The 18,032-nt window shown below is 40.1% G+C and overlaps 1 protein-coding gene across 5 annotated transcripts in view; it reads right to left on the reverse strand.

Annotated features, from left to right (window-relative positions):
* Window positions 1-18,032, reverse strand: part of LOC126416125 (histone acetyltransferase KAT6A-like) — a 63,491-nt gene that overhangs the window by 24,443 nt on the left and 21,016 nt on the right. For 4 of the 5 annotated variants that reach the window (XM_050083650.1, XM_050083651.1, XM_050083652.1 and 1 more), the window contains exons 6-7: window positions 3,505-3,798; window positions 1,401-1,658 (exon numbers count right to left, since the gene is read on the reverse strand). In XM_050083650.1, the coding sequence (XP_049939607.1) occupies window positions 1,401-1,658; window positions 3,505-3,798 (552 nt within the window). The remainder of the gene's footprint in view (window positions 1-1,400; window positions 1,659-3,504; window positions 3,799-18,032) is intronic. The other variant, XM_050083654.1, reaches the window with a different exon arrangement.

The raw sequence follows: 18,032 nt of genomic DNA on the forward strand, positions 1-18,032 counted from the left end.
CCCAGCCATAATTCTACTGTCATTAATTTTAAGAGAGCTTCTCTCCACTTTAAGAAGTACTGCACCGTTAAGTACATACACTTGCATTTAAAATTACAGCGAACTTAATGTATTATGTATTGTTCTTTCTCTGAAGACAGCACATGGTTTGCACTTTCTCTCACTACTCAGGTGGTGAGTGCTTGTGCTCGCCTAGCTACATCCCGGACTGAGACCGAAACAGGAATAACTTTTAGCTTGTTCCAGCAATAGAAAAACATTTTCTGGGCCATTACATGGCCACTGTTATACTGTTGAAAGCTGTGCTGAATGATTTTGTGCACTTACCAGTAAGTGCATAAATTATCCAAGTTCAACCACACAAAGTTGCTTAAAAAAAATTTCAAAAGAAGTTGCAACTGTATTGCCCATTTCATGAAACACTGGGGATTTTTTCTTCATATCCACACTTCAATTGCATGGAAGCTTCCACAAAACTATGAGGAAAACTCATCAAAACTTCAGCACTTCAAAGTCAAATGGCGCACTGAAAATAATTACCTTCTTGATCGGATAAGTAATGTGGACGAAACTCTGGTGTATCTCAATATGCCAACAAATTATACAGCAGAAGCAAATGGGAGCAAAGGTGTCAAGACACTGTCCCCAAATGGTTGAAGACAGTGCATGTCTGTCATGCTTGCTTGTTCAGCCGATAGCCATAAACTGTCACCATTCATTGTTTTTAAACACAAGACGTTACCTAACCTCAGGTACTCCCAAGAAGAGTTATTGTACTTGCTAACGAAACTGGTTGGTTCATAGAGGACAGGGTAACACAATGGATTAAACTCATATGGCAATGTTATCCTGGTGCCTCCCTACGTTTGCAAGTGTGCTTGTACTAGTTTCATACGCACGTCATACTACTCTGCCCGTAAAGAGAAAATTAGTAGAGGCAGAATGGACCTGGCTTTAATTCCAGGAGGGATGATGTCAATTCTACAGGCATTAAATATTTGTCTCAACAAACCATTTAAGGACACATTTAAGAATACGTACACGCAACAGCTACTAAAAGACGCTAAGCAATTAACACCTACCGAAGGTGTTACAAGTGCTAACTTGTCTTAATTTTGCAGGTGATCCCTCTTGGAATTGTCTCCGAATAAAACTGTCCATCATGCTTTTAAAAGAAAACTGTTGTTCTAATGTGCTTGATGGGACAGAGGACGATGCTCTCTATAAAGAGAGTAGAGGCAAGGATTCGAGTGACGTGACTCGGAATCATCTGAGTAATAAATAAACACAGTACGTATCTGTTTATGACATGTTTTGTACTTCCGTTTTTCATTTCTAAGCAATTTTATTTGTAGATATGCAGCTGTATACCAAGATGACCAGACAGAACAGAACATTACCTGTACACTGGTGATGAGAGGTCCTGTTTCTGTGGGTTTTTGAATGGCAATCACATGACAGTCAGGGTCTTCATGCCTGTCTGGCAGCAACACATCTAATCTGCGCTGCTTGTTGGGTGAGGTACCTTGTCCACCTCCAGATACTTGTCCAACTGTTCGTTTTTGGGCCATTGTCATTTGTGCTCCGCCACGAACAACAGTTGTTGCTGCCATGCGACTTCCAGCCTGTTGTACACGATGCGGCGACTGTTGCTGTTGCTGTAAGATTTTGTCACATTATAGGTAATTTTATACAATAAAACTTATTTGACATGGAAAAGGTGTTTCACGATCATCAATCATATTAATTTAAAGTTCAATTTTTCAGGAGACTAAGGCATTGAGATTACGTATTTAAAAAATGTTTGCTTGTTGTTCTAACTCAAGTAGCAGCAATAGCTATACATAATCTTGCAATTTTAGATTACAAGCGCACTGCAGGAAGGGAGGTGTGCACACACCAGCTGTTCAGCAGGCAGTCTTTGACAAAAGATTTTAATGGAACTATTCGTCAGAAAATATGAATTCTCTCAGATCTCATTGCTTCACTTGTCAGATCCTTGGTGCACTATGGAGGGGAGAAATGAAGCTATGAGAGAATCAATTCCTGGCTTCTAACAAAAGCCACTCCTCTCAAGATTGTTAGCAGCTGAATATGCCACATCTGTGTGGAACAATTCGGCCAACGCGAAACACACTGATGTGGCCATAAATGAGGCATCCTGCATCATATCACAATGTTTGAGCCCCCACACTGACTGGGACATCTACGCTCTCATAGTGAGTTTCACGTAATCTAATAAGAGAGAGAGAGAGAGAGAGAGAGAATTAAAAACCACTGTTTTAGGATTCATGTGTTCTCTACTTCGCAGGCTCTCTCATTAGATTTAGAGAAAACTATTTGGCAAAAAGAAAAATACAAATAAACAAACAATTGTTTTTCTTCTTCTTATGGTCTGACATCATAGCCTGAAAATGAACTGGTTTTCTTTTCATTATTGCCCTTAGTTACTGTGGTACTTCGCAAATAAGTAAACCATCAGAAATATTTTGGCAAGTAATTGATGGCCAGTTTACGTTTTGTGGGTTTTAGGTTAAATTGCTGCATACGAAATATAGCTCATATATACAAATCTTTCTTTTACAGTGGAAGGAGCAGGATGCTTCTTTCCTCTCTCAAGGAAGTACTTGAAATAATTAAAGGTTGTCCGCAACGAGGATGGCAGCTATTCGCCACTATATTGCTCCCTGCTTTGCGGGTTGGAGATGTGCCTTGCGTTTTCTCTTTTTTGTATGCTGCTCATACAAGCTTGAAATTAAAAAAAACTTACTGAAATGAAAAGACACCAGGAGTCATAGCTGAGATGCCACTGATGAGGAATACGATGACAAACTTCACAAGTAGCAAAATGCCAATCTCCTTGCAATGCTGCTCACAGTACAGCAGGGATCTTTACAATGACTAGGTAACAAAATGGCTACCAGAGCACCCTCAACATAATTAATGCCAGGAGACGGAGCTAGTCACTCTATTCATCGAATTGTTGACTGGTGAAAGATCTCTGTTCACTAGACTCCCCACTGTGCCAAGCAATGATAAGATGGCAAGATAAGTAATAACACCATCTTCACTACAGATTCTTTGCAAAGTACTCAACTACATGAACGGATGAAGTTGGTTATTTCTATTACCTTCTCTCACAGCAATGACTCCCACTGTACAGTCCATGAATTTGGTGGCTAAATGCATGTGTGTAAGGATAATGTAGGGCCTTTATTTTAAAGGCCGAGTGTTATTTAGGTACGCATGGTATTCCAAGAAACAGCTCTTATGATTTTTTCATCATTTATTGAGCCCAATGTATGTTTACAGAAATCTCTGAATGCATAAAGACACTAGGTGCTGTTTATTAACACCTTACAAATTATTCTTTGTTAGCATCTGCAAGCTAATTCCCTTGGGACAAACAGGGAGAAACGACCACAAAAATATAAAAGGTGGAGGGTGTTGCACCAAGAGCAAAGAAGGAAAGAATGTTTAAGGGAATAGAATCATAGAACATACCATCACACTATAACCTCGCGTTTGTGGTTGCTGTTGCGGCTGCTGCTGCTGTTGTGGTTGCTGTTGCAGCTGCTGGGTTGGGATGGGTTGAAACTGTGGTTGCGGGTGGTACTGCTGCTGCGGTGCTGGCTGTGGTTGCTGCTGTTGCTGCTGCTGCGGCTGTTGTCCATATACCATTTGCTGGCCATACGGTGGTGGCGGCGGCTGTGGAGACAGCTGGTTGGGTGAATGTCCCCTATACAATTGGGGAGGTGTAGGACGACGAACGGCCTCAGGTGAACCTTGTGGTACATACTGTGTGTGGAAGATAAACTTTAAAATTGTAAAGACACAAATACACAACAAATGAAAAGTCTTGTATGAGTCTTACCTCTAATCAATGACCATGGGCATCTGACATATTTGTGGGCATATTATCAGACTCAGCTGCAGATTTTAGCGACCTCTTACCAATACTTCTAAAACTACCTACGTGTGTGCTTCATGCAAATGGACAGCACGCTATCATACAAGTCTTACTTTTAGAAAAAAAATTTCACAAACACAAACGTGTCAAATGTTAGTGTGGGCTTACGAAGAGTCTGCTCCTTAATCTGAATAGTTACACAATGGACAGCTTAATTAAAACTTGATTGAAGCTGTTTCACATCTAGAGCAGCCCGCTATTCGCACCGTCAAGACAGTGCGCAACACTGTATTGGATGATCAACAGTTAAAAGTACATGAAAAAACTGACTATATGCATATCAGAAGAAAAGAGTATTGTTTTGACCATTTAAAAAAGAATCAAGGTAATTTTGTGTAGCAACTGGTTATTGTAGAAGGGGTGCAGGTCCACCAGTTTGTGACAGGAACACAACAGTAATAGATACAGTGGGTGGAGTAAGCTGGTGACCCTGCATCAATAATGGCAAAACTGTTTTTCTTCTGCTGGAAGGCTTAAGGTCAACATTTTCTGCGTGATCAAGCAGTGCAAGCAGAGATGAGGTTATGGCTCTGTCACAAAGTCAAACATTCTACAGTGATAGTATCAATGAACTGGTCTCTTGAAATGTGTTTGTCCCCAAAGGGAGAAACAGATATGAATAATAAGGGTGTAGACTGCGAATAAAATTTATTTTTTTATTTAAAAAAAAAATTCAGGAGTTTTCACATAAAACATTTGGAGACATTATTTTTCAACATATCCTTGTATGTATAATCCTCAGTTTTTTGTATTTCTGGGCTCCTACCCTTTCGGACGAAGGAGGACGAATTTGTTGAGCAAATCTTTTCAACATTTGCCTGAACCAATTTATCAGAAGAATCTCAATCAGCTTGGCCTCTTGCAGATTTGAATCCAAATCTTCATCAATAAGCGTAAATGTGAGACCTATTCCGTACATCAAACAGGTAAATTCCAATGTGCAACAATCAGTTGGATGAAATAAATTTACAAATTACTGTACTTTTATAAAAAATATATTAAAATGATAGCGTACCAAATGCTAACAAAAATTAAACAGTGAGGCAGCTAAACTGACTAGTCTACTAATTTGCCCACAAAATACACATTTTTGATTAGAAAAGAAACAGAAAACTATTGCCTGACAAGAAAGACACTAAATTGCCTTTTTAAAAGTGCACTAGTAAGGTACCTAGGATGCAACATGCAAATTTATCAGACTACTCTACATGTCTAATGCTTACAATTTTATTCATACAACTAAATTAATTATCACTGTATTAATTATTCTGACAACATGCAAGAACCTATCTACAAATAACCAACAATACTGAGAGTCTTATTTCTTTGCTTTTCATCAAATAAAATAGTTATATCTCCATTATGTGACAGTATGTAACACACATACAGGGTGTTTCAAAAAGGACTTAACAACTTCGAAAATTCACATAAATTAATTCATAGTACCTAAAGAGATTATTGTAGTGTCAATTTGTAGGGAAATACATCAAGTTTTGTCTCGCATGGCTCGCTAGTGCCAAATCACACCATAAGGAGTGCTAACGGCAGTTGCGTTGACGATGGCTTCCTTCACTGGACCCGAGCTTGTTAGCTGTGTGTTTTGGTTTGATGAATCAAAGTCAGCGAAACAGTTCAGTGTAAAATTGCAACATGTCCATGATAGCCCTATAGCCCTACACTGAAAGTCTTTTGTGCACTGAGCAAGGATAAAGTGTATGGCCCCTTTTTCCCCCTTCAGAGAACTATTAACGGGGTAGTGTACCTGGATACGTTACAATTTTTGACACCAAAGATCGATGAGGATAACCAAGAACAAAATGATTGCTTCATGCAAGTTGGTGCACCACCCAAGTACCTGGCTGACATCCAGGATTTTCTCAGCGACTGCTTTCCAGGTTAATGGATTGGCCGTGATGCGCCAATCGCATGGGCCCCATGTTCCCCAGTTCTGACACCACTCACTTTTCTTATGGGGATTCATCACGGACATTGTGTTTGTACCTCCTATGCCGGCTTCTCTACCTGAACTTAGAGCAAGAATTTACACCACCACTGCAATGCTACAGAGTTTGGGAAGTAATTCACTTCCGATGGGATGTGTGCATGATAACCAACAGAAGCCTTGTACAACATCTTTAGTGCAAGATAAAAAAAAGGAAACAACTTGCTGTGTTTCCCTACAAAATATCACAAAAGCCAGCTCTCTAACTTGTATCAATAAATTTATATGAATTTTTAAAACTGTAAAGTCCATTTTGAAATTTATCTGACAATGGAATACTCAGGATGTAATAATGGAAAGGACAGATTGCTGCTCACCATACAAAGGAGATGCTGAGTTGCAGACAGGCACAACAAAAAGACTGCTAAAAATGTGATCTTTCAGCCTCAAGGCCTTCTTTCACACACACACACACACACACACACACACACACACACACACACACAAAACGTAAAAAGTATTGTGTGAACTTCACCTCTCTGCATCAAATTTTCATTCTCTGAAGAACAAACAAAACGGGCAAAAGGGAAGTTTTCACATCTCTATCATATGCTGTATTATTTTCATTGATGACAGAACGTCATTAATTTTAGTCCACTTTTAACACTCATTTTTGTACTACTTTTGAGGCAGTGTAGTGAAACTTTATTGCTTTTAGTGATCCGCAAGAGAGTCAAACACCCACAATCTGGGCGCACAGCTGTACAGTGTGCTACAGAAGTCACAGGATGCCAGCACCAGCAGAGGCTCACACTCTCAGATGCGCACGCTGCCTCTCCATACTGCACTCTACTGCCCAGCCAATGGCTTATGGAGTCAGGCTCGGCCAGCCTCACCCTCAGTCTGAAATCTACTTTTCAGCCAATGTGACTAGGACTAGTTGGGCAGCCACTCCGCAGCAAATGTTTCTTCTGTACCAATTTACTTTAAGTAATAAAGCGGTGTGTTCATTACTATCTGTGTGTTCTTATAATTATTACATTACCACATTGGTTTTGGCTACAGATGCCTCACAGTACACCTTTGTGGCTGTCCTCGCCAATCTGAATACAAAATGGTTCAAATGGCTCTAAGCACTAAGGGACAAAACATCTGAGGTCATCAGTCCCCTAGACTTAGAACTACTTAAACCTAACTAACCTAAGGACATCACACACATCCATGCCTGAGGCAGGATTCAAACTTGCAACCGTAGCAGCCACTGAAGTGCCTAGAACCGCTCGACCACAGCGGCCAGCTAATCTGAATACAGATGGCTCGGACCAGCCACTGGCATTCCCACCCAAAACTCTCAGTCCAACACAGGTCCATTACTCTCATGTCGAGAGGGAAGCTTTGGCCATTGCGTATGCAGTCACCAAAGTCCACATATTCTTGAATGGTACAAATTTCCAACTCATGACAGACTACAAATCGTTAGTTTTGTTATTCAGTCTGTCCATCTGGGTCCCTGATAAGGTGGCCTACAGGTTGCACTGGTGGGCATTGTTTCTCTCCAAATACCACAATGACATCCATTTTCACCCCACTGTGCACCATGGCTACGCTGACGCCTTATACAAAAACTCCTTCAGACCAGAATCCCAAGTTTGATGGACAGGGGCTTATGTATATACAGTAGAGGGCTTTCCGATAACTAGTACATGGGTCACCGGGGACACAGGGTCTCACCTTGTCCTCAAGCAGGTCATCCACCTCGTATAACAGGGTTGGTCATTTATTCCTCCAGGCCGCGCTTCCAATCTGCTTTGTAACTATTTTGTCTTGGGTCATCGTCTCTCGGTCTTAAATGGGGTCATCCTCGTTTTCCTCCTCTCCATGGACAACGCAGGGTGGTCATAGCCAAGACTTTGTGGTGGGAGGTCTTACAGCTGTTCCATGAGGGTCACTGGCGATTTTCCACAACAACACCATTGCTCGCAGACGTGTGTACCGGCCTGGCATTGACCGAAACTGGAGCATTTGGTGGCTGAAAGACCCAGGATGCTAGTCAACATGTGGCTCTGAGGCTTGAGGTTTGTCCCATGGTCTCCAACAATCCAGCCCTAGGAATGCATCCATATGGATTTTGTGGGCCCATTTCTGAAAGTGTTTTATCTGACTGTCAATGATGTGTTTTCCATGTGTTGTACAGTGCTCCTCGGCCACTACTGAGGTTACGATTCAGGATCTTTCAAAAATCTGTGGAAGATCTCCCAGTTACTCTCATTTCTGACAACAGACCTCAGTTCCTGTCCTGGACATTTTGGGATTTCTGTGTGCGGACAGGCATTTGCCATGTTCGTTTCACTTCTTTCCCACCCTAATCTAACGCGGAGACCAAACATATGGTTCAGACCTGTAAGACCCAGATGAAAAAGTATCTGCAAGACTTTCCCCAAGAGGAGGCGTTACTATTTTTTCTGACAGCATACCAGATGGCTCCTATTCATCCCTGTAACCCTGCCAAGTTGCTCCACAGGCACCAGTCGCTGACACTGCTCCACCACCTCCATCAGGTTCTCGCCCACCATCAAGTTCTATTATACAGCACTTTCTGCAGGTACGGCGGTCTGGGCGCATGCTGGTTATCAGCAACCATCATGCATCAGCATGGCTACTGTGTATATACTCTTTGGATGGGAGACCTAGAGGTCCAGCACCACCAAAAAAAATCGGCTCAGAGTCTACAAACACACCCATTCACACACACCCTCCTCCTCCTCCCCCCTCAGCTGCACGCTGCCTTCGCTGGTGCCCCGATAATAGGTGACTCCTATATGCCAGAATTCCAGCCTCAATTTCTACCTGTGTCAGCGCTCCCCGATGAGTCTTTGACATCGTGGCATCTGGCAATTGCTCCACTGCCCCTCCAGCTGGAGGACACACCCCTTGCTGGTTCACCTCCACCTTCCCCACAGCCACCAGACATCACCACAGATTCCAGTTCTGATTGCCCATCACCAGTTCTGTCGTCTCATGCTTCCACAGTTGGGGTGGTCTTTCCAATGGCCATTTCGCCCATATTCCAAAGTCTCCGCTGACTGGAAGTTGCTCTCCCCTATCACCTTTGAGGTCTCCATTAACAGCCCCCCCCCCCCCCTACCACATTGCAGCCATGCACTTCTGGCCTCGGGAATCACAGGTGCTTGAGCCCCACAGAGGGACGGATGTAGTCGCCCACATTAAGATTCTACACCCAAAATCTGGGCGCGTAGCGGTACGGCATGCCACAGAGGTCACAAGATGTCAGCATTGGCAGAGGCCGCCGCTCTTGGATTTGCATGCAGCCTCTCTACATCGTCCGGTTGACAGCTTACAGAGTCGGGTCCACCAGCTTCGCTCTCAGTCTGTTGTTTACTTCAGGCAATGTGATTATGAGTAGTTGGGCTGCCACTACAGGACAAGTGTTTTCTGCACCAAAATACCAGAAGAAATAAAGTTAAATATTTATCAAGTTAGTTGTTTGATTTTGTTAGCTTGCATAACACTGAGTCTTCATAAGTGTGCGTATGGATCTCCTTGTTCAATCAGTTGTAAGTCAGGTTACTACTAAGAAAATCAATTAGCACCACAAATGGGAGTGTGGAGGGCAGGACACCGACAGTCAGTGGGCATTTTGATATCTGCAGGTGAGGTTAATAAAACAATCGCAATATGCCTATGGTGTACAACAAAAACTGTCAGTTAGGCTCACTTGTACTGAAGCAGTACAAAATACTTCAAAACTGGTGTGTGTTGAGAACAAAATTTTATACGCTGTGATAGCAAATATGACTGCAAATTTCACAATGAATGTTAAGAAAGGAGCGGAAAATATTTTTGCTTAATTAGAGTGACAGGATACAAATTACAGAGAATCTGAATACTCAGCAAAAAATATTCAGTGCTGAGGACGAAGATGTGGAGCACAAATGGGAAAAATTCAGAAACATTATTCAATATGCCTCCGACAAGTATGTTACCACAGTTTAATAGCCATGTTTAGAGAACTGCTACACAGACAGAGAGACTCAGATACTCAAGAGAGGTCAAAACCTAGCTGAAAACGAAAGCTGAATGAAGCAAATATGAGCATAAGAAGAGCAGTGGCAGAAATGGTCAATGACTTTGAAGTAAAATTTTGTCAACCGATTTGAGTGAAATCTAAGAGGTTTCAGTCTTAAAATCAGTAACAGTTCAAAATCCTCTTTTCATCCACTAAGTGACCGTACTGGCACCATAATGGAAGGTACCAGAGATAAGGCTGAAATACCGAATTCAGGTTTCCGAAATTATTTCACTGAAGAAGACTGCAAGATTGTCCGTGTTTCAATATTCTACAAGGATTATTCAACAGAACTTGCTCCCCTTCAAGCAGGAGTTTATCACAGATTATTGGAGAAATGAAGGGTATCTAGCAACTGAAAAGAAGTGCAGGTCATTCCCATTTTTAGCAAGAGTCGTAGGGCAGATGCATATAATTACAGGCCTACAGCACTGATGCCAATTTGTTGTTGAATTATTGAACATGTTTTGTGCTCACATATTATTACGTTTTTGAAGAACAAATACCTTCTCCATAAAAATCAACATGGATTGTGAAACACAGCTCACTCTGTTTCTTCCTGAGATCTGTAGCACCGTAGACAACAGTGCTCAGGTTGAAGCCACGTTCACTGACTTCAGGAAGGCATCTGACACTGTCCCTCACTTCCGTTTAGTGAAAAAAATACAAGCTTAATAAGTATCGGACCAGATTTGCAACTGGATTGAAGACTTCCTTGCAAACAAAATTCAACTTGTCGCTCTTAGAGGAACAAAATCAACACATTTAAACGTAATTTCCAGGGTATCCCAAGGAAGTGTGATAGGGCCATTACTGTTTACAATGAATATAAATGATTTAGTAGAAAGTGTCGGAAGTTCTTTCATCAGGCTATTCGCAGATGATATGGTTGTCTGTAAGAAAGTAGCAATGCCAAGAGGATGATTTGCAGAGTTACCTGTAGAGGGTTGGTGATTGATGCAGGCTCTGGCAGCTGACCCTGAACATAAATAAATGTAACGTACTGTGCATATATAGAAAAGAAATCCATCGTGGGTACATATGAAAAGAAACCCACTACTGTACAACCACATTATTGATGACAAATTGCTGGAAACACCATCTATTGTAAAATATCTAGGAGTAACTATACTGAGCAACTTTAAACAGAATAAACGTATAAAACAAATAATACGAAAAGTAGATGTCAAATAGATTCAAAGGAAAAAGGAAATTTAACTCATCCATGAAGGAAGTGGCTTACAAGGCACTTTTTCAACTGATTCTCAAGTACTGTTCATCAATTTGGGATCATTACTAGTTAGCCCTGACAGATAGAAGAGAGAAAGAAGACCCAACGAAGAATGACATGTTTCTTCAAAAGATCTTTTAGACCACACAAGAGTGTTTCAGAGATGCTCAATAAATTCCAGTGGCAATGCTACAAGAGAGGTAATGTACATCACGAGGGATTTGCTATCGACATTCTGAGATAGATCTTTCCCAGAAGAGTTGGACAAGTTATACTTCCTCCCTTGTGCATCTTGCGAAATGACGAGAGAAATTAAAGTTAATACATAAGCTTACTGACAATCATTCTTCCCATCCGCCATTCACCAGTGGAAAAGGGAATGGAGAATCAGTGATACCAGAAGCACCCTACACCAATAGATGTCTTGTGAAGTATGATGCAGATGTAGCTCGGGTGCTCTCTACTCACATGGCATTATTTAAGAGACTACCTGTCCACCAAGAAATGTTCTTCATGTACCTCACAAGATAAAGTTTAAGAATTGTCACTGGGTGCCCAAAAGTGAACTGCAGAGAGTATGGTTTTCAGTTTGCAATGTCTTTTGAAGCAATCCTGCTGCCATTATTTTGAGCTTAGAAGCAAGCATTATAAACAACGGGATTTCAACATATTAATCAAAATACAATTGAATGCAGCCAAGTAACACAATCCTCATACTTCTCGAAGAATTCCGCAAAGACTGTACACTTTACACACATGGCTGGGTACTATAATATTTACACTTTCGCCCAAATCGTTGTAGATGTCACTTTCACTCTTGGAGATGTGAATACACTTTCAAGATTGTCATTTTTCAACAAATCATAAATGTGTGTAGCTGTAGGTCTACAACATCTAAATAATTCTATACGAAAGCAAATAACCGTGGCATCTTTCAGCGAAATAAAATCCATAATTGTTAGGAAAGCAGATGTAATTTAAGGAAAGAAAAGGATTACCGTATTTACTCGAATCTAAGCCGCACTCGAATCTAAGCCGCACCTGAAAACTGAGACTCGAAATCAAGGAAAAAAAATTTTTACGAATCTAAACTGCACCTGGAATTTGAGACTCGAAATTCAAGACGAGAGAGAAGTCTTAGACCGCACCTCCAAACCGAAACAAAGTTGGTCCATTGTAACATAAGACACAATTAAGGTCGAATGGATGAAGATACAGCTACAGTATTTTAGTTCGAGTCGTAAGCTTAAGAGTTAAGATTTACCAAGTAGCCATTGCTATGTGTCAGGCGCTCCGTCTGTATTTATACGGGTACCCTTCCTTTTTCACGTGTTTCGTCTGGTTTGAATCGATTGCTTATTGGGCTTTGATCTGATAAGTGCCGTTCTCTTTGTTATAGGTGTTTACGTCACTCTAAGCTGAAGCTCCATTATTGTACTGTATCATGCATTGTTTGTTGCATTCTGATAATGAGTGTTTACGACCTGTAGCCGCTCGCGGCATGGCACGCTTTTGTGCGCGCTACCGCCGCTTACAATACAAAAAAGGAGAGGAATTGTCTCATAAGCGAAACAAAGGCAAGAGACTGATATTCGTTGTTACTTACACTGCTGCTTTCTTTGATAATGATCAACAAGAATCAAATAATACACTGCGTATGATAGAAGATGTTCTGCACGAGAGTTAAGCGAAAATTTTTCTCCGTTTGAAAATCTTTGCAGACGCCTCTTTAGTACATTACATTCTTCTCAGAAATTAGAGTCATCTTAGATTTAAAAATCTAGTCAGTTGCCGTGCTTCATTTATGACTATCACTATTCAGCATAAGAATAATATGAATATAAACATGACATGATATGTATATTCTTCCATGTTTGCTGTTGTCTCATTCTAGTATCGTAGTTTATTTGGCAGACAGGATTTAAATGATATAGCAGCAAACACGAAAGAATACACGGCATTATGTTTACATTCTTCTACATTTTTGCTGAGGCAGAGGTTTTGGTGCCAGTATTTATCTTTGTGCCTGTGTAGTGCTCATATATTCGACGGCAGAAGTTAGTTGTGGTGGCACCTACCAACATTTTTCAGAACTTCCGCTTACTTTGCACTCGATTCTAAGCCACAGGCGGTTTTTTGGATTACAAAAACCAGAAAAAAAGCGCGGCTTAGATTCGAGTAAATACGGTACCTGTTTACCAATCACTAGATAGGGATGATCAAAAAAATTATTTTCGAAATAACTCCCAAATACCCATTTTAATTTCATTCTCTCTTACACACAAGACTTTCAGTTTATGTAAATGATGCAAAAAGGTAATTGCATCTTGATGGCAGCACTTTAATTGTTGTTTGTAATCTCAAGAGGGGCTTCCCTGAGCACAGGTTCAGGTATGACAGACAGTATACTCATTGTAGATGTAAATCTCTTACTTGAGACAGGCAAGTCTTGAAGGTGCTGTGTTACTATGACCAACTTAATTCCTTCTTGTCTTTGATTTTTTTGTGAAACCTAATGTAACCAAAAGAGTGATATAATATACGTTGTACCAAGGTTATGTGAGCAACAAAGTGAACACAGGTGTTATATTCCCTTAAGGTGGAAATTTTCTGGACGTTTACAAGGGTTTAAAATTAATTTCTGCACAGAAACTTCTTTTAACTATGCACTTCCAATTACTACAGTACTCAAAATGAAACGTAATAGCTTACTTTCAATGCATTAGCAGCATGGACATAGTTTTAGATTTTGTATTTACCCATATTTTTCAATAATTTAGCTTCAAAATATTGTACATAGCATCTACGAAGTCATTTTCAATGTGTTCTAGCAGTTAAGTAGGTGCAATATGCACAATTTTTAGCATTTTTCGAAAACTTCAGCACCTCAGCTAGATTTCAGACACATGCTTATTTTTAAGCTTGGGCACACATTAACTTTTCATTTCAAATGATAACTGGAAAACTTCCAGAACTGCACAATCAGAAATATATCCCTACAAACATAAACTTCCAGAATATTTTCACACAGAGATAGATACATGTAATTTCAAAACTACTCACTGCAGGAAACTAGTGCCTCCTAGTTGTTTTATTGTGAAATGAATTCACCTATACCCACAAGCTTTTAAACATCTATTCCAGAAACGGACAATGAAGTGAAACTGACAAACATGAAACTGCAGGCGGAAAATCCCAGAAACCAGCCCAATGAAAAAACTTTTTCCTGTCACTTTTTTTTTTTTTTTTTAAAAAAAAAGAAAGAGTACACAGTATGGTGGGAGGACATAATGTAAAATAACAGCTGACAAAAATTGTGAATTATTTTGAGTATTATGCCATGTAATAATTGCTAAAACTTTCTCATTATGAAACATATGATTAAGTGTGTAGGAACCCCAAGGAAAATTGTATACTCCATATTCTCAAGTTTTTAACACAGTAAGAATACTTCAAAAAGAAAACTGATATATGTCTGTCTAATACGATCATGACGAGCAGTTAAAAATACTGTACACATTTTTTCAAATGTTTATTTTTCTTTATCATAATAAGCATTTATTAACAGTTATTACTAGCTACCTTAAACTGCACAATTTGAGTAAATACAGGATGCAACAAGATGTATTCCATAACAAACATGATTATTATTAAGCTAATGAGCTGCAATTAGAATAGCATGCATGAGGGAATGGCAAGTGTGACAACACAAGAATGAATACCGATTTACTATTCACACAATGGGAATTCAATCCTATAAGCATTCTAGGAATGATATACCAAAGATAAACAAGAATGGTGGAGGAAGCAAATATGACAAAGAAACACAAATTGAAACAAAAATGGTTCAAATGGCTCTAAGCACTATGGGACTTAACCAAACTGAAACCTAATGACAATGTCACTCCTCACACTGACATGATATGCACATTACAATTACACTACCAAAAGCTCCAAATAAAATGCGACAATGTTATGAACTTCACAGCAGAGAAATGTGCTACTACTTACAGGAAGCTGCAAACAAAAATGGCTCTTTGATGTTTTTACTTAAAACACTGTTGAATGATTTGTCTACACTCAATAGTATAACAAATGGACACAAAATTATGACCATACTGAAAAGTACTTGGAAGAACTGAAGAAAGAAAAATGACTAAGTAAATGACAGCCACGCATGCATATCTGAATTATAAGAGACAATAAACAAGACAAATACGTCATTGTCATGCTATGGTGTTAATAATGAAAAATCCACAAACTTTCTAAAATGCAATACTTCTAAAACTAATTAAAGCCAATAAATGATCTGTCAGTTCAGCCATTATTGTACGATCTACTTGCTGTTTTCAGAAATGAGCAGCACTGTCTGTCATACCTTTTCTGAAAGTATCCTGGCAAAATGAAGTGCGAAGATACAAAGCACTTAGTCATCAAAGTGAAAAATCTTCAATGTGCTGTAATAAAGTAGTTTGATCAGGTATGGAAACAAGTGACAGTACTGAGAAAGTCAGTAACAATGCTGATACGTATTTGTCGGCTCTCTGAAATGAGGGTTGTGGCCAAAAAAATGAGAAAAGTGTTTAATAATCTAGTACACAATCCAGTGAGACAGCACAAAACATTTGCAGGCAAACATTATACCACAAAATGCTTCGAACTAAGTAGATACACAATGGTGGACCAATTAATAACACTCAGCAATTGATTCCAATAATGGTACTGTTTCTGCCACACTGAAATTAACTGTCATACATTTTGAGTCCATGACAAACATGACACTTGTTTTATTAAGTATATCTCTTACTGCTAAATAACACTGGAGTGTGTGTTACCTGTCAAGAAGTTTTTGAGTTCAAGAGGACAAGTCATAGGAAAGTGTTTGGCATGTACGTAAGAGATTGTACAGACTGTAACAGTTTCTACAGGCAATGGAAATACTCTGAAGATGGCTGCAATGATCATCATAATTTTTCACATTCTCAATGGGCATGCAGTTCTGATGACCAACAATTCCATCTCTGAGCTATGGCAGAGTACTCGAGCATACTGTATGATACACAAACTTTGTGGAAAAGTGTGAGCTTTCCGAGCCAGTGGTTCCACCCTCTGGCAGAAGGTTCAAATGGAGAGGAAGAAGGATGAAGGTGAAGAGTTCACGAACTTCACAAAATGGGAAGAGATATGGGAAAGTCCCATAGAATCCTGGGAGTCGGGGAGACTTACTGGACAATATAAGATGGAAAGACTTGCTATTGGTACCAATACCACACGAAATTTGAAAACTTAAGAACTGAAAGGTGGAAGGTAGCATAATAAGCAAGACGGAAATTACGGAAAAAACATTGTGAACAGTCAATAACAGCACAAAGCAAAGTGCAATTTATGTATATAGACAACAAGGGGGTGGGCGAGGGGGACACAGTTTAGATAATAAACACTAAAAACATCAATAAATATATAAAGGAGTTAGAAAAAGGAATAATTGTGAAAAGGAATGCTGAGACAAGAGAAATTAATGCAAGTTCAGGACAGGAATGTGGTGCGAACCGAGTACATATTGCAAAGCCAGTTCCCAGCAGTTATGACGGTAGCAGTACAGAGAATGCAGATGGGATGTGTGGTGAAACAGGAACAGAGTTCATGACTGTCATATTGTAGAGTGTGCCCTGCAACAGGATACTGTGTTCTGTCACCATACACTCCGTGTCTGCACCCATTCATTCTTACTGGCTGTATACAGTAACAAGGGAGGGGGAATCCGGACTTTTCCCACCTGTCCTGGTTATAAACACACTTTTTCTCGAGTGGAAGTACACTATAACCCTGGTGAAACTACTTTTTTCCAAGTTAACTGACAACATAGTTTCCATCGGAGCTGTAAAACTTCTCAATCCTTTGAATGGTGAAGGTTTTATACACAGGCATACAACTTCCCGCACTTTAAGACATGAAATGCAGCGAAAGAGAAATAGAGTTTGCAGGGCAACACTTAATTTTTTGTCATTCCTAATCTCATAACCCCCCCCCCCCCCCCCCATGAACCATGGACCTTGCCGTTAGGGGGGAGGCTTGCATGCGTCAGCAATACATATAGCCGCACAATAGGTGCAACCACAATGGTGGGGTATCTGTTGAGAGGCCAGACAAATGAGTGGTTCCTGAAGAGGGGCAGCAGCCTTTTCAGTAGTTGCAGGGGCTGATCTAGCCCTGCTGTGATTATACTGTGAACAGCTGAAAGCAAGGGGAAACTACAGCCTGAGGGCAGGCAGCTTTACTGTATGGATAAATCATGATGGCATCCTCTTGGGTAAAATATTCCGGAAGTAAAATAGTCACCCATTCGGATCTTCGGGCAGGGACTACTCGGGAGCATGTTGTTATCAGGAGAAACCAAACTGGCGTTCTAAGGATTGGAGTGTGGAATGTCAGATCCCTTAATTGGGCAGGCAGGTTAGAAAATTTAAAAATCGAAATGGATGTGTTAAAGTTAAATATAGTGGGAATTCGTGAAGTTCGGTGGCAGAAGGAACAAGACTTCTGGTCAGGTGAATACAGGATTATAAAAACAAAATCAAATAGGGGTAATGCAGGAGTAGGTTTAATAATGAATTTTAAAAAAAGTAGGAGAGCGGGTCAGCTACCATGAACAGCATAGTCAACACATTATTGTTGGCAAGATAGACACGATACCCACGTCTACCACATTAGTACAAGGTTTATATGCCAAATAGCTCCGCAGACGAAGAAGAGATTGAAGAAATGTATGATGAGATAAAAGAAATTATTAGTTCTAAGTTTC

Source organism: Schistocerca serialis, chromosome 8 (genome assembly GCF_023864345.2).
Source record: "Schistocerca serialis cubense isolate TAMUIC-IGC-003099 chromosome 8, iqSchSeri2.2, whole genome shotgun sequence".
In the NCBI taxonomy this organism is placed as follows: Eukaryota; Metazoa; Arthropoda; class Insecta; order Orthoptera; family Acrididae; genus Schistocerca; species Schistocerca serialis.